The sequence below is a fragment of the Harpia harpyja genome, chromosome 16 (assembly GCF_026419915.1).
Source record: "Harpia harpyja isolate bHarHar1 chromosome 16, bHarHar1 primary haplotype, whole genome shotgun sequence".
In the NCBI taxonomy this organism is placed as follows: domain Eukaryota; kingdom Metazoa; phylum Chordata; class Aves; order Accipitriformes; family Accipitridae; genus Harpia; species Harpia harpyja.
In genome coordinates, this window is record NC_068955.1 from 6,767,927 (window position 1) to 6,790,614 (window position 22,688).

General features: G+C 61.1%; 2 protein-coding genes across 5 annotated transcripts; both read right to left on the bottom strand.

Annotated features, from left to right (window-relative positions):
- Window positions 1–503: 503 nt before the first annotated feature.
- On the bottom strand, window positions 504–4,202 carry FABP3 (fatty acid binding protein 3). The gene is made up of 4 exons (XM_052811800.1): window positions 3,977–4,202; window positions 3,092–3,264; window positions 914–1,015; window positions 504–801 (listed from the first exon to the last, which is right to left on the bottom strand). The coding sequence occupies exons 1-4, from the start codon at window positions 4,047–4,049 to the stop codon at window positions 748–750; spliced, it is 402 nt and encodes a 133-aa protein (XP_052667760.1). The 5' UTR covers window positions 4,050–4,202; the 3' UTR covers window positions 504–747.
- Window positions 4,203–7,150: 2,948 nt separating this feature from the next.
- LOC128152935 (cAMP-dependent protein kinase inhibitor alpha-like) lies at window positions 7,151–20,555 on the bottom strand. Of its 4 annotated transcripts, XM_052811697.1 has the most exons (6): window positions 20,398–20,555; window positions 20,318–20,367; window positions 9,163–9,255; window positions 8,241–8,359; window positions 7,705–7,856; window positions 7,151–7,626 (listed from the first exon to the last, which is right to left on the bottom strand). In XM_052811697.1, the coding sequence occupies exons 5-6, from the start codon at window positions 7,847–7,849 to the stop codon at window positions 7,544–7,546; spliced, it is 228 nt and encodes a 75-aa protein (XP_052667657.1). In that variant the 5' UTR covers window positions 7,850–7,856; window positions 8,241–8,359; window positions 9,163–9,255; window positions 20,318–20,367; window positions 20,398–20,555; the 3' UTR covers window positions 7,151–7,543. The 4 variants fall into 4 exon arrangements, with proteins under 4 accessions (XP_052667657.1, XP_052667656.1, XP_052667655.1 ...); XM_052811696.1 differs by having other exon boundaries at window positions 20,318–20,555; XM_052811695.1 differs by having other exon boundaries at window positions 9,163–9,259; window positions 20,318–20,555.
- Between the last annotated feature and the right edge of the window lie 2,133 nt (window positions 20,556–22,688).

Genomic DNA, 22,688 nt, shown 5'->3' on the forward strand with positions numbered 1-22,688 from the left:
GTGCTTTGCCCTTTCAGCACTCCTCACCCCAGTGCCCCATGGCCGAGTCCCCCCTTTTGGACCGGTTTCCTTCCCAAACCCAGACACGAGTGCTCGTGACCTTGATCCCTGGCCTGGGCACTGCTGGGTGTGCAGCATCAGCTGATGCTTTGGCAGAGAGTGAGTGCCCGCCTGCACTGGTGGTGGAAAGGTTGCTCTCGCTGGGATGGAGCGTGTCTGGATCCTGGACGATTGATGGCAGAGCTGCAGTGGGAGTAAACTAATATTCCCCCCCGAAAAGCACATTTCTAACTATAAGGACCTCTCTGATTTCCACAGCTCAGAAAACTGGCTGAGACTGGCTACTGGGATCACTGGTCATTTAACCCCATTGCTGCCAGGGTGTCTGGGCTGGATTTAACCCCTGTGTTCCTCCCTGTAGCCTGGCTGAGACCGGCATGGTTCAATGCTGTGGGTGAGCACATGCTAGAAAAGCCTTTTTCCAAGTAAACTAATCACAGAGCTGTAACAAGATGGCCTTTATTATTTTTCCATGTGGATTTTCCCATTATTAAAAAAAAAAACAAACCCAAACCATGAAACCACCACCCAAGCCCCAAGCAGCCCCACGAGGCGATGGGGACGGGGCAGCTGGCGGCCCCGGCGGGTGCAGTGGGCTCCAAGACCACGGCAAACCGTGCCCGGCGCGGGGCAAGGACGGGGGCGAACGCAGGACCGGGTGACGGGTGAGGGAGATGGGGACGGTGTCTATGTCGCCCTCTCGTAGGTGCGGGTGGAGATGACGTTGCCCATGGTGAGAGTCTGGTGGCAGAAATGGCGGTGGGGAGGTTAGTTGTGCCGAGCTGGTGCAGCTCCCAGCTTGCCCTGTGCCAGGCTGAACCCCTCCAATTTAAAACCATCTCTCTTTCCTTACCAGAATTAATTTCCCATCCTTCAGCTCCCGGACCAGCGATGTCTCCTTCCCATCCCACTTCTGCACGTGGACGAGTTTGCCTCCATCCAGCGTGACCTTGGACTGCAGGGAGAGAGCAAGACCTGCTGTTACCCTCCTCCCTGGGGTTTCTTGGCTCCTGGGGGCTTTGTCCCTTGGAGGGGACGATGCTGGGTGTCCTTGTGCTCACCGAGGAGTCCCGTGGGGCTCAGGGACAGGTTGCGGGTGCCACCGTCGGGATGCCCATCTGGCAGCATCCCTCCTGACTTTGTCAGCTCGGTTCGGCACAGGCCGGATCCTGCTCTGTCTGCTGGCTGGGTCACGGCCTCGGCTGCCCCCCCGGTAACCCTGCTGTGGGCACCGTCAGGGTGACCCTGCCCTCCCTGACCCGGGGCCAGCACAGGGAGCCCTGCCCAGGGCCACATCCTGCTCTGGGGCTGCCGGGACCTGATCCTGGCCGCTCCCAAGCACGGCTCACTGCCTCCGGTGCTGGAGGGATCAAAGAGGTGGGGCAGGTATCAGTGCTTTGAACCGGAGGGCCTGGCAAGGGTTTTTGGAGGGGCTGATCCAGCAAACAAGCCTCTGCTTGCCGGGGCCGCTGTTTGCACAGCCGTTACTGTTGACTCTGCCCCAAAATCCTGGCCCTTGCCAAGGTTAGTGTGACAGCCGGCTGGGCGCAGCCGCGGGGCAGCACGGTGCGGGGTTGTGCCGGGACAGGCAGCGGCACCGGCTGCCCGACCCCATTTCTGCACCGTGCCCCCCACCCAGCTCCTCCACAGCCGGGTGCTGCCTTTCAGGTGCCCCCATGGCTCGAGTCTCCCCATAGCCCAGGTCCCCACAAGGTTTGGGTGCCCTCCATAGCTCGGGGTCCCCCCCCCAGAGCTCAGGTCTCCCCATGGCTGGGTTGTCCCCACTGCTCAGTGCCCCAATAGCTTAGGTCCCCCCCCAGCCAGGGTCTCTACACACCTTGGGTCTCCCCACAACTCAGCTCCCTGCACAGCTCGGGTGCCCCACAGCCCTGGACCCCACTCATCCTGGGTGCCCCATGACTCGGTGCACCCCACAGTGTGGCAGACCCCCACCTGCCCCATCCCGTGCAGCCCCACGGCTCAGGCAGCCGTCCTGGCCCCCGCTGCCCTGTCGCGTGCCCTCTGGCCACCGGCCGAGGGGCGTCTGAAGGGCACGTCCCTGGGCTGCGGGCAGGAGCTCGCGGCAGGTCATACGGCTCAAACTTGAACATAGTTTCCACCAGCTCCGGCGGGTCAGAGCGGCGGCAGTGCCGCAGGCAGGGATGTGCTGCCCTGTATCTGCCCGGCACTGCCGCCTTGCTCGCTCTTGTCCCCTTTCAGCCTGTCCTCGCTTTGTGCCCAGCCCTTGCGCTTGCTGCGTTGGGGTCGGGAAGGGGGTTTGTGTCCAATGAGCCCCGAGGTCCCCCCCTGAAGTGCCCCCGGGGCTGGGTGGGGGGCACGGGGCTGCCAGCTGCTCCATGCACAGCAGCTGGGAAACTGGGAAAAAGTAGGGGCTCGATCAGTCCTGCAAGGGAAAATGTCTCTGCAGGATGGGAGAGGCCATGAAAGAAGCTCTGACCTGTCTCGAGGTGTATTTTTTCCTCACTTTTACAGGGAGGAACAACCTGACCCGGGAGGCGTTGGCCTCCTCAGAGACCCCCGGGGAGGCATCAGCCCCTAGGGAGGCATGGGCCAGGCAGGATTGCCCAGCTGCTCCATCCCTGCCTGCAGAGCTGCCTGCTTTGTAGGCCAAGCCAAGAGAGGGCTCAACAAAGAGGTCTTGTGCCCTTCTCTCCCCCCCGGAGTGGGGACACTTGCTGCCACCCCACCACGTCCCCTTGCCTCCTCTTGAGCAAGCCCCTGGGCGTGCAGCTGGCATTTGCAAGCCTGGTTCTTGCACAACCTTCCCAGCAGCTCCAGGGCCCTGTGCTGCTCCCCAGGGGAAAACCCCGCTGCAAAATGGGGTGAGGTGGGGGGCCTTGGCTGGGTGAGACTGGGCTTGAGCACCAGCTCCAGCAGGCAAAGTGGTTTTACCCTTCCAAAGGCAAAAAGGATGGAGCCCCAGAGCCAAGAGCTGATGGCCAGATTCAGTAGAGCCCACAGACCCTTTTTTTGGGGTCTGAAACAATGGGGACGGGGGCTGGGGGCTCACCTTGACATGCCTGTCGTCCGCCGTGGTCTCGTCAAACTCCTCACCCAGCTTGAAGCTGATCTCTGTGTTCTTGAAGGTGCTTTGGGTCTTCACGGTGATCTTGTCGCCTGCCACCTCGATGATGGTGGTGGGTTTGGTGAGGCTGGCCACCTGCCGAGTGGCAAAGCCCACCCCTGTGGGGTGCAAGGTGGGGGAGAGCTGAGGGTGCGTGGAGGGGCAGGATGCGGCTGTCAGCCTCTGGTCCCCACCGGCACCACCCCGGAGCTCTTCCTCCCCGTGATGGTGAGGGGTGAACCCCAAAACTGCTCACCACCTGTGGTCCTGGGGGGCTTTATGTGTGCCCACCGCGCCTGGGGGGGCTCCAGGGCAGGAGCGGGTGGGGGGGGGCTGGGAACGCTTCCATTGCTCGGGGATGGATCCTGCACCAGCACCCACCAGCTCCAGGGCTGGGCAGGGTGGGGGGGCACTGGTGTCACCCCCCCACTCCACCCGGACTGCTCTTGGGTGGGGACCAACCCTGCCCAGAAGCAGCACAGGGGTTGGGGCTGGGGCTGGGTGATGGGGAGCTCCGGGGCTGGGGGGGGAGGCTGAAAGGGTCCTGGGCGGCTCCCTGCACCCCGGCAGGGGCATCCCCTCCCTCCGCCAAGGGCTGACCCCCGAGGGAGGGGGCAGGGGAAGGATGAGACCCCCCTTACCCCACCCAAGCCCCCAGGCATAAAGCCCCAGAGCCCCCCATAAACCACCCTGCCCAGGCAGCAGCGACCCCCCCACTGCCTGCAGCCACCCCCAGCGAGACCCCCGTGTTCAAATTGGGGGGTGGTGGTAGAAAAAAAAGGGGGTGATGTCGTGACTCCAGCCCCCCCCCCCGCAGACCCCCCCACTCACCCAATGCCTTCATGTATTCATCGAAATTGGCCGTATCCACCAGCTTCCAGGTGCCCAGGAAGGCGTCAACCATGGCGAGGGGGTGCGGGGGGGGGACACACACACAGAGCCACACGCGTGTATGGGGGTCCCGGGGGTCCGGCTGGCTGTGAGCGTGGCACTGCACCGCCCAGCTCGCAGCTGCCTGCCGGCCTCGCAGCCGCCTTAAATAATGTCCTCATCACATGATTGGAAAGAGCACAACCGCACTCCAGAAATACTCCTCGGCAGCGCTGCCAGCGGCCACCTCAGCCCGGCCACCCGTCATCTGTCACTGGCCACCAACCTCTGCCGAGATCCCCTGGTGGCGGACGGTCAGGTTGGGTTGGGTCAAAGATGGGGAGACCAGAGTGGGTCAATTGTGTCATGAGTTGTGTACGGTCTCTGCGCTGGTGGTGCGGGGTAGCCAAAGGGCATGGGATGTGGGGAAACTGAGGCAGGGCAAAGCAGGTGTGTGCCCACCCCATGGCTGCCCCAAGGTGGGGAGGGGTGCGGGGGGTGGGTGCTGCCTGCGGTCTGTGGGTGGTGGGGCATGGTCAGGACATGGGGACAGCAGCAATGGCAGTGTCCTTCAGGATAATGTGTCCTGGGGACAGGGAAGCTGAGCTGGGGAAACCGAGGCACGAGGACCAGCAAGTACTGGGGAGGTGGGGGGGTGTGGGGGGTGTCAGGCATCCAGGGGAGTCTGGGGACACGTGTGACCCCACCTCTGCTCCGTGTGTGTGGGGACACATGTGACCCTGTCCCTGCCCTGTGTGTGTGGGGACCCTGGGGACACGTGTGCCCCCAGGGATGCTCTGTGTGGTGGGGGGATACTGGGGACAAGGCCAGCCATGGGGCTAAGGGACCCACAGCATGTCCCCCCCCCCTCACGTCTCCCCTTGCTTTGGGCTCCAGTGGCAGCAGAGTCAGTGCCAGCGCATCCCCCAGTTCCCTCCCAGCGTGCCGGGGGTCACCTGTGGCCATGGGATTTGGTGTCCCCTGACCCCCGGCTCCCCGGGGATGTGCCTCCTCCTGCCCCTGTCCCCAGGCAGTGGAGGGTCCCAGCTGGGGGAATTGGGTATCCTCGAGCTCTGTGGCTGCCGTGCGTCCCCCCATCTTGGGGACATGGGTGTCAAAGTGACCAGGTCCGGGAGGGACCTGGGGACAATTTCTCCCTCTCCCTGGCCCCAAGGTGTCACCACAGACATCCAAAAATAGCCAGGAGCTCGTGTTCAGCCTCCTCCCGCCGGCACTGCCTCCGAGCAGGACCCCCTTGCCTCCTGTCCCGGGGGGGACAGGCACCAGACCCTGCAGGATGGGTGTCCCCCCACCCCAGCTGGGACACTGCACAGGGCAAGCTCCCCAGGGAAAGACAGATGATTTATTCCCCGGACAAGACCCCGGGGAGTCAGAGCCCCAACTCACACCCACCCACACAGCCCTGGAGGGGACAAAAAGGGCAGGGGCTGTCCCCAGTCCCCTCACCCTGGGTGTCAGTGTCCCAAATCTGCACAGCCCTAGTTCCCACACGTGCTCCCAGCCTCCCCCCCAAGACAACAGGACCATAAGATGTGGATGTTCACACGTATGACTGCCCACACACATGGACACCCACCCACAGGAGCACCCACACATGTGGACACCCATGCTGACAGACACCCACCATGCACGTGAGCACTCATGCACATGAACACGTATGCACACGGCTGCCCATGCACATGGATACCCACCCACAGGAACACCCACACACAGGAGCACCCACACACATGGTCACCCACATACATGGACACCCACCCACAGGAGCACCCGTGCACATGGACACCCACCCACCCACAGAAGTTCCCATGCGTGTGGACACCCATGCTTACAGAGACCCACCATGGACATGGGTGCCCGTGCACATGGACAGCAACACACATGAACAGCAACACACATGAACACTGACACACATGGGTAAGCACCCATGCACATGGACACCCATTCTCACAGAGACTCACCCGCACAAATGGACACCCACCCACATGAGCACCCATGCACATGGCCACCCCCCCCCCGCACACACATGCACACTGACACCCATGTGCACAACACCCACACACATGGATGCACAAAGATGCCCACACATGTGGGTGCTCCATGCACAGAGGCATGCACGCAGACACCCATGCACATGCGTGTGCATGCACACACACGGATGCCCACCCACACGGATGCCCACGCACACACGACACTACGTCCTGGCCGGGGCTGGCCTCCACACCAAGGGACGGGCAGCCGTTGTCCTTGCCCAGGAGCCCGGGGGTGGCCAGGGCCACCCTGGGGTGCTGGGGATGGGTGCTGCTGGACACGGTGGCCCCGTGTGTGGCCCCGCACAGCTCTCCCAGACCTGGTCACCACCTGGGTGGTGGCCAGAGTGGACCTGGGCTTTGAGATTTATTTGCTGGTCCCACAGCGACAGCTATAGGTGACCATCCGTGATGGAGCTGGGTCCAGCACAACGTGCAACCGCTCTGTCCTGCTCCAGCCTCCAGCCAGCAAACCCCAGCCTGGGAAACCAGCCCCTGACCTGGGCAGGATCCGGGCAGCTCAAGTCCTTCCCGGCCTCTCACCTCCCCCAGCCTCGGCAGGAGGGTCCCCATCCCACCCACTAGCAGGAGGGGAGGTTTTGGGGAGCGTGGCCGGAGCCTGGGAAAGCCCGACTCCATTTCGTGCACATCCCCAAAGCGCCGCAGGACCTGGCTGGCCCTGTTTGCTGCTGCTTCTCCCTCTCTGGGTTATCCCCAGGGACACGGCAGGGATCCCAGGGCTGCGGGAGGGGAGCAGGCATGGGGACCCATGGGTGGCCCTGGCATGGGAAGCTGGGGTGATGCGCAGGGCTGGGGATGCCCAAAACAGCATCACCCTGCTTATCCCCCCGAAATCACTGGCATCCCCCTGTCCCCAGGAGCTGAGACCCCCGGGGCAGGGACCACCCTGGGGTTCTCCGCTCCTCCGAGGGACTCCTCAGCAAGGTGCTGCCTGCCGGGGTTGGAGGGGGGGGAGGGCTTTGCTTAAGGGCTGGGGGGGGCTGTTGGGGTTGTGCAGTGCTTCCCACCCCCCCCTTCTTGAAAAAGGCTCCTGGATCACGCGGGAAGAAAGGCCAGGAGACGGAGGTGGTACCCAAAACATCACAGTGAACACCACACTCAGCTAGAAACACCCGCGGGCTGCTCCTGCGACAAGGAGAAAGGTCCCCCCGGCGAACCCCCTGTGCTCGGTTCTGCCAAATGCCCCAGAAGAAAAATATTCCTCCCCCCCGGGGAGGCAAAAGAATCCCCTCCCCGAGGTCCTCGCCCAGGGCGTGGGTGGGAATCGCCCCTTCGTCACGGCAGGTCCCCGCCATGCGATGCTCCCCCCACGGCGGGGGGGAGATGACACCCGACGGTCTCGCCGCCGTAGCACCGAGGAAAACCCAGCGGACTCCGGCCGTGCCAGGAAAGCTGGGCTGATGCTCTGCAGCCTCCTCTTTCCTCCGCTGGACAGCAATGTTTCCCCCCGGGAGCGGGGTTAGGACGTGTCCTTCAGCTCGGGGCTGGGGGGCTGTGGAGGGGGCACCTCCGCCGAGGGTGACTGCATCTCCTGGGCGCTGCCTGCGAGGAGAGACGAGGGTATGAGCGACTCTGGTTCCTGCCCACCCCTTGTTGTCCTCCATCTTCCCCATCACCTACCTGCGTTCAGGGACATCTCGGCCAGCTTGAGGGGCAGGTCAGAGGGGCTGACGCCGGCCGGCGAGCCCAGGATGTCGGGCAGGGCATTGCGCCGGCCCGTTCTCCCGGAGGATGCGAAGTCCAGCACGGGTTCCACCTCAGTCATGCTAACCCTGGAGAGACACGGTCCCCTCTGTGTCAGCACCGCTGGGCAAGGTGGCCCCCAGGCCCTGAGTGGGGAGGGTGGCTCTGGTCCAGGCAGGATGCTCTAGTTCAGGGCAGGCAGCATCCCCTGCCTGCAGCTGCCCAGGGAGCAAGGCTAAGCCCTCTACAATCCCCTCTGCCCACCCTGACTGCAGGCTCTCCAGGAGCAAAGGCAGGGACCACCCTGCCCACGGGACCCCCCCGTCCCCAGCGTTGGCACCTTTGGGTGCCGTGATCTCCGCTGGTCACCGCATTGTGGAGGAAGGGGGGTCCTCAGGGGTCCCGCTAGCACCCCCCCCACCCCCAGCAGCCTTACCGGGCACCCTCCAGCCTGGCCTGGCGCTGCGTCTCACCCGTGCCCAGGATCCTGCTCCACTCCCTGGCCTGGCGGTTCCCCCTCCCGATGTCTCCCAGCCAGTGAGGGACCCCACGGGAGACGGGGACTCCCGGCTGGGACCCCTCCGGCTCCAACCTGGGGGAGGCAGAGCAAGGGGTCAGCGACGGGGCTGGTGCCAACATAGTGTGAAGGAGGGAGCGAGGGCCAAGCCTGGGGGGGGGGGAGAGGCTGTGTCCCCATGCGGGGCACCCATAGCACCCAGCACCCTCCTCCCTGGGTGGCTACACCAAGCCGGGCTGTGAAGGGCAGGGACCCCTTGTCCCTGGTGGGCAAGCAGGAGGAGGGGACGACAGCAGGGGATGGATGGAGAGCAGGGATGGGGACATGGAGGTGACACCCAGCTGGGAGGTGGGACAGCAAGGGAGGCTGAGAGGGCAGAGCGGGACCGGCTGCAGTGCTAGGGGACAAGGGCACATCATCCCCAACCTGGGGACCCCACCGTGTCCCTTGGAGAACAGCTCTTGCTGAGCCAGGGCAGGCACTGGTGATGCTGGAGTCTCCTGGAGCGGGTGGGGGGCTGTCCCAGGAAGCCTCCAGCACTGGGCACTGTGCAGATCCCACTGGCATGGACCTGACCCTGGTACATGCTGCTGCTGGGACCTTACCGGGGTGTTTGCTCGGTGCTGGTAAATATTTGGGACTTTTGCAGAAGGGTTTTGCAGCTGCAGGCAGGAGGTAGCACAGGACCTTGCAGGGACAAGGGTGGCCTCTACCCTCCCGAAACCCTCTCCGCCCGTTCATGGGGCATAGGGACCCCCAAGCCATCACCCCAGCAGCCCCAGACCCTCCAGGTCGGACACTGGGGGCAATGCTGGGACTGGTGTCCCCACGCTGGTGGCAGTGGGAGCTTGTCCTGTTGGGGGGGGTGATGAACTTACCAGTGTCCCCCTGGGAACTGCTCTCAGGTGGAGGACGAGCCAAGGTCTCCAAGTCCTTGGGCGCAGGCGCTGTGCCGAGCAGGACGAGTGACCCTGGCTGCGTGTGAGGAGGAGACATGAATGATTAACCCGAGAGGTAAGATTAGTCATGGGACAGCCGCCCTATGTGAGGCAGGACCCGTGCCCTTTTCAGGTGGGGAAACTGAGGCACAGAGTGAGGCTCAGGTGTGTGACGAGGGCAGGGTCCGTGGCCCTGCAAGCGGTGGCTGTGCTGCTGCAGAGATTGGTGGAGGTGTGATGCTCCCTGTGCAGGTGTACATGCATGCACCATCTATGGCACGCTGGGGCTGCGTGCATTTGCCTGTGCATTGGCACATGTATGTGCATGTTTGCATGCATGACCTCTGGCTGGGCTGTTGTGTGGTGAGCGTACGTGTACATGCAGCTGGAGCTGAGCCCCAGGGTGTGCATGTATGGTGCCCTCTGGTACACATGTGCATGCATGGTGTCCCATGGTACACGTATGTGCATGCTTGGCATCCCCTGGCACATGTGTGTGCATGCATGGTGCATTGTAGCACATGTGTGTGAATGCACGGAATCCCCTGGCACATGTGTGTGCATGCGTGGTGTCCCATGGTACATTTATGTGCATTCACAGCATCCCCTGGCACATGTGTGTGCATGCATGGTGCATTGTGGCACATGCGTGTGCATGCATGGCACTCCCTGGCACACATGCGTGCATGCTGTGTGCCCTGTATGCACACAAGCACACGTGTGCACCCCTATGGCAGCGTGAGGGCTGCTGCCAGCTCCTGTTAGTGCCAGAACCACGTCACCTCCTGGTCACAGAGTTTCTCATCACACACCACAGGTTCGAGCTCACGTCTTTCCTCTCGCAGCGAGTGCCCTGCAGCAACGCCTGCTCACCCAGCAGGAGCCCTCGGCCCCACAGCCCCTGCTCTGGGCACCGGGACACGGGCAGGCAGCGTGTAGCATCCGTGATGGCACCGGAGCACCCGCCGTGTCACCCTGGCAACCCTGTGGGAACAGGGGCTGGGGTGACCCGGGGCTCATACGCCAGGCCTGCGTGATTGTGTGAGCACATGAGCATACACATGCACACTCATGTTCACACACACACATATGCATATACTCATGCATGCACACATACAGCCATGCATGCATGCAGATGCACGCACGCATAGAGGCATGCGTGCAGGCGTGCATGCACATATGCACATACACATGAATGTACATGTGCACACACACAGGCTTCCCACAGACAGACCGACTCGTTGCACATCCCAGCAAGAAGGGAGCCCTGCAGGGCTGGATCAAAGCTGCCTTCCTGGCAGCCCCAGCAGCTCCTGCTGGCTCAAGCGCTGGAGAACCAGGCAATAAAAAAGCCTTCAAGACCAGGCTGGATCCTGCCTATCTCCTTCCTGTAGCTAAACATCTCCAGGGACACTGGGAACGGGGTGCCCAGGATACAGGCAGGAGTTACACCCTGTATGCTCACCCAGTGCACTGAAAAGCCATGCAGGGAGATCAGGACTTTCATGCTGGCATGGACAGAAAAGCTACTGGGACCCTGGAGGGGACCGAAACCCCTGGGGGGTTGTCACGGGCAGGGGAATGCTGACCACTCCTGGGATGCAGCATCACTGTCATGGGGAGCCCATTGGGCTGTCCCCCATCCCCCTGCACCCCTGGGCTCCCTTGGGAGCAAGGTCCAAGGTACCAATGTCTGCCCTGTCCTCCCAGTCCCACAGGCAGCAAATCCAACCTGGTACTGGGCAAATAACATTGCATAAACCTGGGGCCTCTGCCCAGCGAGTGGGGATTTCTCCCTCTAAGCAGGGACTGTTTCTGGGAGGCTTAACGTGGTCTCAACTTAAAAAAGCTCCCGGAGTCACATGGACGGTCCTCAGGGCTGCTGGCTCCTGCTTTAATGCCCCTAATGGGATGTAGGAGCGCAGGGCAGAAATAAACCTTAATCCCTTTTGGAGATGGGCTGCGGTGGAAGATACTGGGAAGAGGTGGAGGGACGACATGGCGCTGGGATGTGTCGTGTCCCCTTAGTCAAGTTCCTTGGGAATCGAGCCAGCCCCACCATGGTAAAAACTGCCTCCTGCACAGAGGCCACCAGGAGACCAGAAAATGTCCTACAAGACCATATCCAGGCTGGCATGTCCCCAAACCTCAGGCATGTTCATGCAACACAACATCCTCCCAACAAGAGAGCTCCCCAGGTCTCCGTCCCCATGGTGCCGCTGAGCCCTGACGCTCTCATGCCACGTGGGCAAGAACTGTGGGCACACGCTGAGCTGTGTATGGGCTGGGGATGCTCAGTAGCATAATTTGGCCGTGGTGACGACCAATTAAAGCACAAGAGAGGAAGGTGACGGTCTGGCTGAAGGCCAATGGGCCAGATGCAACGTGATCACGAGATGAAAGAGAAGCAAGATTTTTGCCATCCCACAGCGGCCGGGATGTGCCGCTCCCCATCCCGTGCTGCTGCAGATCCCCACCCCATGCCCAGTGTCCAGGCTGCCTGGGCAGCTTTTGCAGGATTAGACCTTGCCTTTGGCATCCAAGCTCCTTGCAGGATGATCTGCTGCAGGAAACATCTCCTAAGCCCTGTTTTGGGTGCTGCCCCAATGCTTGCCTTTGACATTTGGGTATGAATCCTAAGCCTGGAGCCGCCTCGGGAGCTCCTGTACCTGCAGGCAGTGGGAGGAAGGGCTCCTGCCCCAGCCTCTGCTCCCTGCTCACCTGCTCTTTGCTCCAAACCTCCTCATCCAAGCCCAAAAAAGCCAAAATCCATGGCTTGTGAAGGAGGTGCTACAGCTGGACACCTCTGCTGAGACCCAGAGCATCCGACCTGGGAAGGAGAGTGGTTTGGGGTGAAGAGCACCCAACCTCCTCTTCCTCTTCCTTATTATCCTCCTCTCCCAGCCTTGGGCCAGGGAAGTTGCAGGATGGACCCAGCCAAGGGACTGACCTGGCTTGGAAACAGCCACCCCTTTCCCTACCACCTGCAGGCAGTGATGCCAGGCGCAGGCAGTGATGGGCAGGGACACGCTACGGCCACCCTGTGCCAGACCTGGGCTTTGCCATCAGTGGGAGGAAACCAGCCAAGGGTGTCAGGGGGAGCTCAGTCCCACCCTGCGGGCTTTGGGTAGGATGGGCAGCAGGGTTTGGTGGTGGAGGTCTTCCCTCTGGCATGGCATCATTCCTGCTCGAAGGTTTGACTTAATCTCCCATTTCCCTGGATATAAAAGCCTTGGAGGAAGGAAGGAAGATGCTGAACAGGCAGAGAAAGGTGTGAACCACCCCGGGGATGGAGCAGCTGAAGAGACTGAGGGTTCAGTTCGGGGTCAGACACCTCCATGGGCAGCAGCACGTCCATGCATCCTCCCCAGCGATGGAGGCAGGGATGTCCCCCTGACACAACAACTTGGGGTGCTGGAGGGCAGGAGGGAGCAGACCACGCTCAGGCGCTCACCCAAAATTGCACCTGTGGCTGCTGCTGGAGCCAGCATCTGGAGCATGGGGACCGCGGGACGTCTCGCAGTCCCCACTATGGTCACATAACTCTGGCCAGCTTTGCCAAACGCATTTCCCCTCCCAGGGCCCATGAACCAAAAACGCTCTGGGGTGTTTAGGACCGGGGAGATGTTACGGCAATGGCTGTAAAGTTTTATTATGGATTCATTTAACATTAGGCATTAGGATTTGCTTTTTCAGATTCAAAGTGGTTGATGGGTTGTTAGCTAACTTGGAAGTGTGGGTTTGGACCATTTAATGTTCTCGGCTTTCTTTATAAGGGAGGCTCTTCATGCTTGTTTAATTCAATGTGTTATGGGGTTGGTGCTATGCCCTGCCGATGACAGGCTGGGAAATGCTGCAGCCCAGCGCAAGCCCTCTGAAAATCCACCTGCAAGCCCATGACGTTGATGTTATTAAGAGATGATGAACACAATGAAAAATGGGAAGTGTAACCGTAACATTGAATTAAATGAGCGTTGCAAGCTGGGAAGGAAAGAGCTGCCCCGGATCAAAAAGGGATGAGAGCATCATCATCCAGGAAAATCAACGATGAGTCCACAGGGAAGGAAAATCCAACGGGGCTGATTTAACCAGAGACCAACAACCACCAGACAGACTAAGCAGCCCCTGGAGCCTGGAATAGCAGATGGCAATAATTAAACACAGGATAAAATCTGGAGGGCTGAGAGATCTCCCATGGAGGCAGCAGGTTTGGTCCCAGTGGTTTCATCTCGAGGGATGCGGCTGCAGGCAGCAGCGTTCCTGCCTGATGTAGCAGCAGTGCTGCCTGTGTCGGAACCCAGGAGGTGCTGAGCAGGCACTCACTGCCACATAGAAATGGGCTTCGTCAGCTGTCAGCAGCCCATAAACGGCTTCCAGGATCCAGGCGAGAGGGAAGGATGGGAATAAATACTGTCCCAAACTCATCATCTCCAGGGCACAGGGGAGAAAAAGAGAAGGGAAAAGGCCCCAGGGATGATGGCTGGTGTGGGAATATTTAACATGAAGATGGAGAGTGACACAGGGAACAGGTTTTTGCCTCGAGCCCAGAGCACGGGGAAGTCCCAACCCAAGTGCCTCGAGCTGGTGATCCCTCCTGGAAGCGGTGCTGGGAGGGAAGCAGCTGCCAGCACCTGCCCGCAGGGGGATGCTGGCACCTCGCTGCCTGCCCTTGGCAGCGGAACCTCTCCGACCATGGACCGACATTTTTTTCCCTAAATCACCAGGTTTCCAGGCAGGCTAGGAAGGTGCCTGGGCCAGCTCGGATCCTGCCTGGCATGTTTTGAGTGACGGTGACACAGCACAGAGCGAAGCAGTGCAGGGACCCAAGCAAACCTGCGCCTGGATGCTCAGAGCATCATTGAGGTCTCACACTATTTTTTCTCCCATTTTTCCCTGGCTTTTCCTCACCCTGTGGCCTCAGCTCCTTCCCAAAGCTTTGAGGACCTGTTCCAGCAGGTCTTCAGAGAGGAGGTTACACTAGCAGCTCCCCAAATCTCTGGCCCTGCCTGAGATGGTCTAGCACAGCCCCGTACCGGTGGGGTTGGCCCCTCCATGCGATGCACTTGCCAGCAAACACCATTGTCCAGAAGGCATCCAACACGTGGACTCCCACCACCTCCCCTCGCCACTGAGCAGCGGATCTTCCTCGTTAGACTAATGTACTTAGAGCAGTAATTCTCGTTACCCTCTAAGCCCCTTCCCGTTGTGTCCTGCTTTGCACTTTGACCTTCCTCCCTGCTCTTGCTCTTGCATACCCATCCTCGCAGCCTGACCTGCTTTCCCTCTTTTCCACGGTTCCTGCCTGTGCTTGGACTGCCTCATCCATCGGTCTGGGGCATGTTGAAGTGTCTCTTCCTCCCGTCCATCATCCTGACATCCCTCTCATCATCCTGACATTCCTCTTCTCCCTTTCCCCTGCTCCCTCCCTGGTCCCCACCACTGCCCTGCGGGTGGGCAGGACCAGGTCTAAACTCAGTCCCATCCCTGCTCATACCCCAATCCTGAATTATTCCACCCAAACCTCTCCCTGGGTTATAAGGATGATTTTAAAGATCACCCTTCATTTGCCTTTATTCACCTTCTGTTTCCTTTTTGCGTGCTTTAGGGCTGACTTATTGTTTTAGGATTTTTTCTCCAGCTGTAGGACTTAGAAATTTCTTTTTCGTGCTAAAACCTGAGATGTGTCCTAGCTAACACCAGCCTAGACTGAACACAAACACTTCCCTTCACTGGCTCTGCAGCGGGGCTTGTCCAGGCTTGTTGGATATTGGTACCTAAATTCCCATTCAAGGCAAAGAGTGAGAATGAAGGACTCCAAAACTGATAATCTTAATTCCCTGTAATTCCTGGATGCCAACAGGGAGATGAGCACAAGAGGTGGGTTTTGCTGCTGACATCCATAGGATGGAGTCACTGGGAGAAATGAAGGGTGCGTTACTGCTCCATAAATCCTGGTCTCGTTGTGCTCGGGGATGACGGCAGAGTTCAGCTCTGTTTAATACCCTCACGAAAGCCAGGAAAAAAATAAAATCCAACCTGAGTCTCTCCAGACAGGATTTCAGGCTATTTGAATAAACTGTCACTTTGGTTTATAATTCTGCAAACACAAATCAGAGCAAGTCCTGCTTGTGGGTAAGAGTGAAACCAGCTCATGCGCTTGCTGACATCCCAACCCAAAGTTTCCCTGAGCATCTGCAGGGCAAACCCAAAAGCTGCGAACCCGTATCTGGGTGCCTCCAGACCTCGAGGTGCTCACCACCATGCCGCACATCATGCCTTGGCTTCCCCAAAGGATAGTGACTACAGAGAAAATCCCCTTTTGATCCTGCAGACCTGGATTGGGCCAGGAAAAAGTGCTCTGGAGGATTTGGCAGTTTAATCCCAACACAGCCCTGCTGAGCTCAGCATCTCCTACAAGTCCATACATCGATAAAATTGAGGCATCTTTTCCCGTGGGAGCAGCTCATGGGGCATCCCGGGCAGATGCTGAAAGCACCGGGAAAACCTGAATGCGCGACGGCCTCTGAACCATCCTAATTTCATTCCCAGACATGCCTGAGTTGCTCTTATTAAAGAGCAAAACGCAAAAAGCTCATCAGGCAGAGGCACAAGGACGTGGGCTGACAGCACAGCATTGCTGCTGGGTTTTGCTGGGGACTTATCCTGCACCCAAAAGCTCCCCAAACCCGGGTGCAGGAGGGAGGGGGATGGATAACCTCAGCTGCGTTGGCCTTGGGGTGTGCATCGAGCCCCACTCACCTGGAGAGGAAATAACCATATCCCAGGTCCTCTCCTCTATCCTACCGGAGCCCGGGGCTCCCAGCCCAGCGCACATCACTGCTTCCCATCCTGTCTGATCTCTCCTGGGTTCCCAATTCTCCCCTGGGAAATTCAGAGAGGACAATTTTTCCTTCGCTTTGTGCTAATAACAAGCACCTCCAGCTTTTACCGTCATATAGAGCAGGGCTCCTGTTCCCTGGCAGCCGGGAGGTGCGAGGTCCCTGTGCAAAGGTGCAGGCAGGACTTGGGGAAAGCTGCTGCCGGCAGGGATGGAGCTGTTTTGCAATATGGCATCCACGAGGAAGGACCCGGCAGCTCCCTCACTGGGCTCTGACACATGGGCTGGGCAAAACACCGGAGCGGGAGCAGCTCTGGGACAGTAAAACGATCCCACCCCTGCACCGCAGCCACCGCCGGCCCTGCCAGCCCACCCGCTCATTGGCATTAGGAAAATGAAAAGCACCCAAAAAATCACCAGCGATATTCCAGTTGTGGTTATTTACTGTCGGAACATGGCAAATCCTTAGGGCCAGCAGCGCTGGCAGCTCCTGGCTTCCTGGTGACAGGGGGGAGGTGACAGCTACGTGACCCAGCTTGACACCGCCAGGCAGGAGGACGCAGCACGAGCACAGCAGCGAGCGAGACCCTCAACCCGCACGCCGGTTTGGGTGCAGATTGGGATCACCCATTAAACAGCAGCTCCCCCCAGCTCACACCCATCCCCCTGCCCACACGTGAGCAGCTGGGTCCACAGGCTTGTGTTCCCCTGCCCAAACCTCCCGGACAGGAGATGCTGTCCTGCATCCCAGGGAAGGGTGGAGGGAGGGTTGGAGGCATCGCAGGGAGAGATCCCACCACATCCCAGGGAGGGATAGAGGCTCCTGGGCCAGCTGGGTGTTTGCCAGCCTGTGGGCTGTGACCTCTTCAGGGCTTGTGAGCATCCCTGCCTACACCCCCATCAATTAATTACCTTTAATTGCTGGTGTGGTGGGAGAACAGGAATTTCCCCCGGGGGACTCAGGTGCCTATCAGGGACCCTGCAGGGGTGCTGGGTGCTGCGTGGGAGGGCTAAGCCTGTCTCCCCAGTGCTCCTCGCCCCGTGGGTCTGCTCTCAGTCCCACCGCCTGCATTCAGGTCCTTTTCAAGTCCAAGGGGGAAAATGCAACAGGGGTGATAGAAGCCCACCCGCAGCCCCCATGGAGAGGGACCTGGCACCACGGGTAAATCAGCGCTTGCTCCTGTAGCCAAGGGAGGTAAACAGGAGCTTCTCCTACCACGCGTCTCAGTTGCAAAGCAGGTGATCTAATGGGAGGTAATTATGGTGATTGAGCCCTGGGTAATACAGCTCCCACCGTAACCTTTAGTTAGCTGCTCCAACTACGGCACAAACTATAATTTTGCATAATAAACGTGTCACCCACATCTAAATTGGTTTCATTCTTCAGTAGTTTCAGGTTCCCTCCTCCCCAAATGGCTCTTCATCAGCTCCTCCAGCCTGAGCATCCTGGGTGGGAGCTGATGGACCCCGTTCGAGACAATGGGGACAGGGACAGGGATGTCCTTGATTCTCCTGGCTGTGGATCGCGTGGGTGAGTACCACGGCGCAGGGATTTGTGCCAGGGGAAACTCAAGGAGCCATGAGCATGCTGCGATGCGGGCTGTGGGCTGCTTGGGGCAGGGGCTGGGAGACCTGCTGGGGCACAGGGTGCCAGCTGGGTGCCACCAAGCACGTGCCTGACCATGCTGTGGGCTGGGTGACACAAGGCACCAGGCATTTCTGAAACGCAGCTGGATGGCCGCGGGCTCAGCCGTGCACTGTGGGAGCCTCTTCCCCAGCTTCTCCCAGCACAATGTCCCTTATCTCCATCTGCCACCAGTTGGCACCAGGAGAGGACAGTGGTCCAGCTCCTCGTGTTGGGGGGGTGTTTGCTGGCTCCCTGCAGCCCTGTCCTGCTGCAGTCAGGTGGGGGGAGCGATACTCCATGTCACCCATCCCCTGGCACTGCATTAGTGCTTGCACCACATCCAGGGCCCTCACAGGGACCCCCCCTGCTCACCACCCCCAGGGTTCCTTTCCTCCAGATCCCCTTCCTCCGGGTCCCCACCTGCCTGGTGAATCCACAGACCTGTGCTGGGGGATACTGGTCCCACCACAAAGGCTGGACTGGTCACACCAAGGAGAGCCCAGATCAGCCCGTGGGTGCTCCTGCATCCAGCTGGCTATGGCAGAGAGGGCAGTGGGGTGCCCTGGGGAAGCAGCACTGAATTTGGAGGAGTCTCCCTGGCTCTGCCAAAGCAGCAGGACATGTGCAGGCACCCGGATAATTAATTTTGGGGAGCTGAGCCAGCTGACGGCTTCGCAGGCCATGTGCTGCAGCTAGTACCTCCAGCTCCCTGGGGAGCCCCCGGCATGTGCTTCCCCCCAGGTCCCTGGCAGCCAGCAGATTTTCTCCTTCCCACTGCAACTCATCCAAGAAGGGAGATGGCTATGTTCCAGGGTGTCCTGCTGCCCTGGCAGCATCCCCTCGGGAGGGACTGATGGGCCTCCCCTGTGGCGAGGCCTTGCATGAAGGTGATCCAGATGTTTTCCCCTGTACACATGCCGGCAGCATCATTGGGATTCCCCGACGCGGTGGCTGTCACAGCACCTTCCCTGCCACCCAGTGACACCTGCCCGGCCCCTGGGGAGCCGGCAGGGAAGGGACTGAATGCCAAGGAGTGAAGAAATCTGTGCAGGCACCCTAGGGTCAGAGGCACGGCTTGAAATCCCCAGTCCTGATGGAGCAGAGCCAGATTCATTGCCCCTTGGCTGAGCCAGGCGCTAGAACCGCCTGCCCGAGGAGCCAAGGTCAGAACCAGGCTGTAGCCCCCGTCCCCATCCTTCATGGTCCCATGTCCCCACAGGGGACCAGAGCACCCTGTCCTGCAAGGGAGCATGGGGCCAGGTCAGGAATGGGTGCCAGAGCTTCAATGGCTGAACTGGGAGCTGAACCCCAAGGCTTCCCCCAAGGGTGGCTGCAACGACAGCCACCGACAGCCTCCCACCGAGCATCCCCCAGCTCCCAGCCACCTCATCCACCTCCCCCTCTGCCTCCCAGCATCCTAGTCTGGGAGGAAATGCTGTGACTCCCCCAATTTAAAAAAGTGAGGAGAACCTGGCTCTGCCACCACCTTTCCCCCTCCAAAACCTCCTGCTGAGCAGATGAAAGGTGGAGACAGTAGTAGGGCCATTCCCCCCCCCCATTATATCTCCTGCCCAGCTGTGACAAGGGAGGGACATCCCAGGAAGAGTCCGGGCAGCCCTCTGTGACAGCAAGGGCTGAGGTGACCCTTGGTGGACAGCCCCAAGGTCATAGGCTGTGAGTACTCAGGGTGAGCAGAGGACATCCTGCCTCTGCCACCTCCTTGGTGGCACTGCCACCCAGCCAGGGGACAGGAGCCAGCTCCTGGGACCAAAGGGACCCAATCCAAGCATCTGCAGGGGCAACCTGCCAAAATAATGCCCTGAAGGCAATGAGGAGGGGTTGTCCCTGGGGAAGCCCTTTCCTCCCGAGAGGATGCTGCCCCAGGAGGAGTCACAAGATGAGCATGTCCCCTGCACAGAGCAGTGCTCAGCCCTGTGCCAGCTCTCCCTGGGATCTCACTGCCTGGGGCCCCTGCAGCTTCCCGGGCCCAAAATCATCTGGGAAGCTCTAATCCGAGAAGCTGAGGGCTGGAGCTTGGGAGGTTGGGGAGATCTGGGTAGATGCAATGAGGATGGGGCAGGGTGGAAGGTGGAGGGGGCAGTGGTGACCCCAGGACCTGCCAGGAAGGAGGAGGCAGGTGGTTAAGGGGCCAGGGGTGGGTGCCAGGATGGACAGAGGTGCCACCACCATGGGGGTTGATCTGAAGTGCCCACCCTGAGATGGACGAGCTTTGCTTGGTGCCTGACCGCTGCTCATGCTGATCCTCCCTAGAGCCACCTGCCCCCAGTGGGATGGGCATGGACCCCCCCAAGCTCTCGAGAGACACCCCACTGCCCTGCTCAGCACTGCAGCCTGCCGCAAAGTTTCATCCCCCCAAAACCCATCTGTCCCCCGAGGCCATTGCCATCTCCTGAGCCTCCTGCCTCTCCCTTTGCTCTGATGCGCTGCCATGGAGGTGCCCAGGGCGGGCACCCAGTCCCCACGGTGGGCACCCAGTCCCCACGGTGGGCACCCAGTCCCCACGGTGGGCACCTTGTCCCCAGCACCCGTGAGCATAGGGCATCCACTGCCGTGGCCCAGGGCCTCGGTGCGACCATGTCCCCTGCACCCACCACCCATCAGCTGCTCACCTGGGCTCTGCTGGAGCCGGTGCCAACGTCGATACCAATGCCGATACCGGTGCCAATGCCGATACCGGTGCCGGTGTCAATGCCGGTGTTGGTGCTGCTGCCGGTGTCGATGCCTGTGCCGGTGTTGACGCTGATACCGATGCCGGTGTTGCTGTCTGTATCGGTGTCGATGCTGCTGCTGATGTTGCTACGGGTGCCGGTGCCGGTGCCGATGCCGGTGCCGGTGCCGGTGTCGGTGCCGATGCCGATGGTGCCGGTGCCGGTGTCGGTGCCGATGTCGGTGTCGGTGCTGATGCCGGTGCCGGTGCCGATGGTGCCGGTGCCGATGGTGCCGGTGCCCGCCGGGCGGGCGGGAAGAAGGATGCTCCGCGCTCGGCAGGAGCCCCGGGGAAGCCTCCGGCTCTCAGGCAGCCCTTGGGGCACCCGGGGCCGAGCCGCCCGCAGCCGCCCGCCCGCCCAACGCCGCCGCTCCCCGCCGCTCCCCCCGCCCGGCCCCCGCTCCGCGCGGGGGGACCCCCCCGCCGCCGCCGCCGCCGCCCCGCCCGCCGCCTCCCCCCGCCGCCGGGCTCTGCCGGGGGCTGCCGGGCCCCCCCCGCCCCATCCCCGCCGCCTGCCCGCCGGGGACCGCCCCCCCCCTCCGCGGCCGGGGCCGCCCCGCAACGCCCCCCCCCCCGCCCCGGCCCGGGCTGGCCCCGCACTTGGTGGCTGCTGCTCGCCGCGGGGCTGCCACCCCGCCCGGGGGCTGTGTCTCCCCCCGCGCTGAGACATTTGGCGGGGGGGCTCTGACATCCCCACCCGGGGGCCCCTCTCCCCCCCCCCCCCCCCCCGCCCTGTAAGGCTCCATATGACATTGCCCTGCGATGCACTGGGACCACCCACCAGCTCGGACGGGGGGCTCGTAGCCCAGCATGGCCAGCAGCTCTGCTCGGAAAAAAGTGCAAACCCCCAAATTTCTTCTGAATTAGGGTTCCTGGCTGCAGCCCTGGGGAAGGAGCCCCATGGCCCCCGCGGGGGGGGGGGGGTGAGGAGGGCTCTGCTCACCCACTGGGACAGCTTGGCCCCAGCCCACACACCTCCTTGCGCATTTATTTCAGCCAAAAATAATTGCCAGGCTCAAAATCTTTGCAAAAATAATTTAGAAATATGTGGCTGCACCCCTATGGAATGTAGTGCCCAGGGTGGGGGGGTGCAGGTGGGGAGGGGGGCTTGGAGACCCTGGATCCGGCTGGTAAATCCACCTGATCATGTCACAACCCCATGTTTTGCCCAGCACAAGGACTGTCCTCACCGCAGAAGGACGCAGGGCAGAGCCTGGGCGCAGAGCAAGATGCCGCCGTCTTGGCAGCCCAGGCTGCTCCTGGCCTGACACCAGCATCACCTTGAGGGGGGGACGCAGCGAACACCGAGTGCGTGTGATGGGGGTTCCCCACCCGCACCCCTGAGCTGGAGCAGAACAGGGAGGGAGGGCAGAGGCAGCGATGAACAGACCCCCCCCCCAGCGTGAATTAAAAGCAACTCAAATTTGCACGCAGGAATGGCAACCCACCCCCTTGGGCTGCCACTGGTGCTCTCGCTTGTGTGTGCAACAGGGAAACAGCACAATTGCGGTGAGAGGCTCCAAAATGGCCCCTCCTGGCTCTCGAGGTGCACAGATGATGTCCCCAGGGCTGGGGAAGCGGGGTGCACCCGGGTGATGGAGTCCCTGCTCCCCTGGCCCTGCACCAGGATGCTGTTCCCGGCAGGAGTGGCGCTGGGCCCACATTCCCAAATTCCTAGCTCTGGCCATCTCCTCTCACTGCTGATGGTGAGGGGTGATGCTCAGCACCCAGAGCAAGATGCCCATCCTGTCCCTTCCCCGGGGGAGCTCAGCACTGCCCGGGGCTCGTGGACCGTGGGGAGAAGCCGGTGGCTGAGCCGGGCCCAGCAGTGGCTGCTGACCTGGGAAGGGCGATGCTTTCCTGACCTCTGCACCGGCCAGCAAGGCCAATTCAGACGTGCCTCGCAATGCCAGCGTTGTAGAGGGACAAGAGTCACTGAAGAAGCCAGGACTTGGCCGGTCTCAGCCCGATGCTTGTCTGCAGTACCCCCCGTACCCCCAACAGCTCAGGGCGGGGGGTGCTGGAGCCACTCAGCCCCGCCAGCCAGCGGGAGGGACATTTATCCTGCCTGCTCGCTCACGCGTGGTGATGGGCGACTGGCAGCTCCTGCGCGGCCGGCGGGGAGGAGAGCCTTCGCCAGCTGCTATTTTTAGCTCCTCACGCTCCGTTTTCTCCTTGACTGTTTCCCCTCTCCGGAGCAGTCTCGGGCCGAGCATCGGTGATGTTTATCCTGGCTGGCACCTGATCGGATGTGACACTGGCTGTCGCGGGTG

Coding starts and splice junctions, on each gene's coding strand:
- LOC128152935 (XM_052811697.1), bottom strand. CDS start 7,849: ATGACTGAGGTGGAACCCGTGCTGGACTTCGCATCCTCCGGGAGAACG. Junction 7,627..7,704: donor CGAGATGTCCCTGAACGCAG/GTAGGTGATGGG, acceptor CTCTCCTCGCAG/GCAGCGCCCAGGAGATGCAG.
- FABP3 (XM_052811800.1), bottom strand. CDS start 4,049: ATGGTTGACGCCTTCCTGGGCACCTGGAAGCTGGTGGATACGGCCAAT. Junction 3,265..3,976: donor TGAATACATGAAGGCATTGG/GTGAGTGGGGGG, acceptor TGCACCCCACAG/GGGTGGGCTTTGCCACTCGG. Junction 1,016..3,091: donor CGGACGACAGGCATGTCAAG/GTGAGCCCCCAG, acceptor CTCTCCCTGCAG/TCCAAGGTCACGCTGGATGG.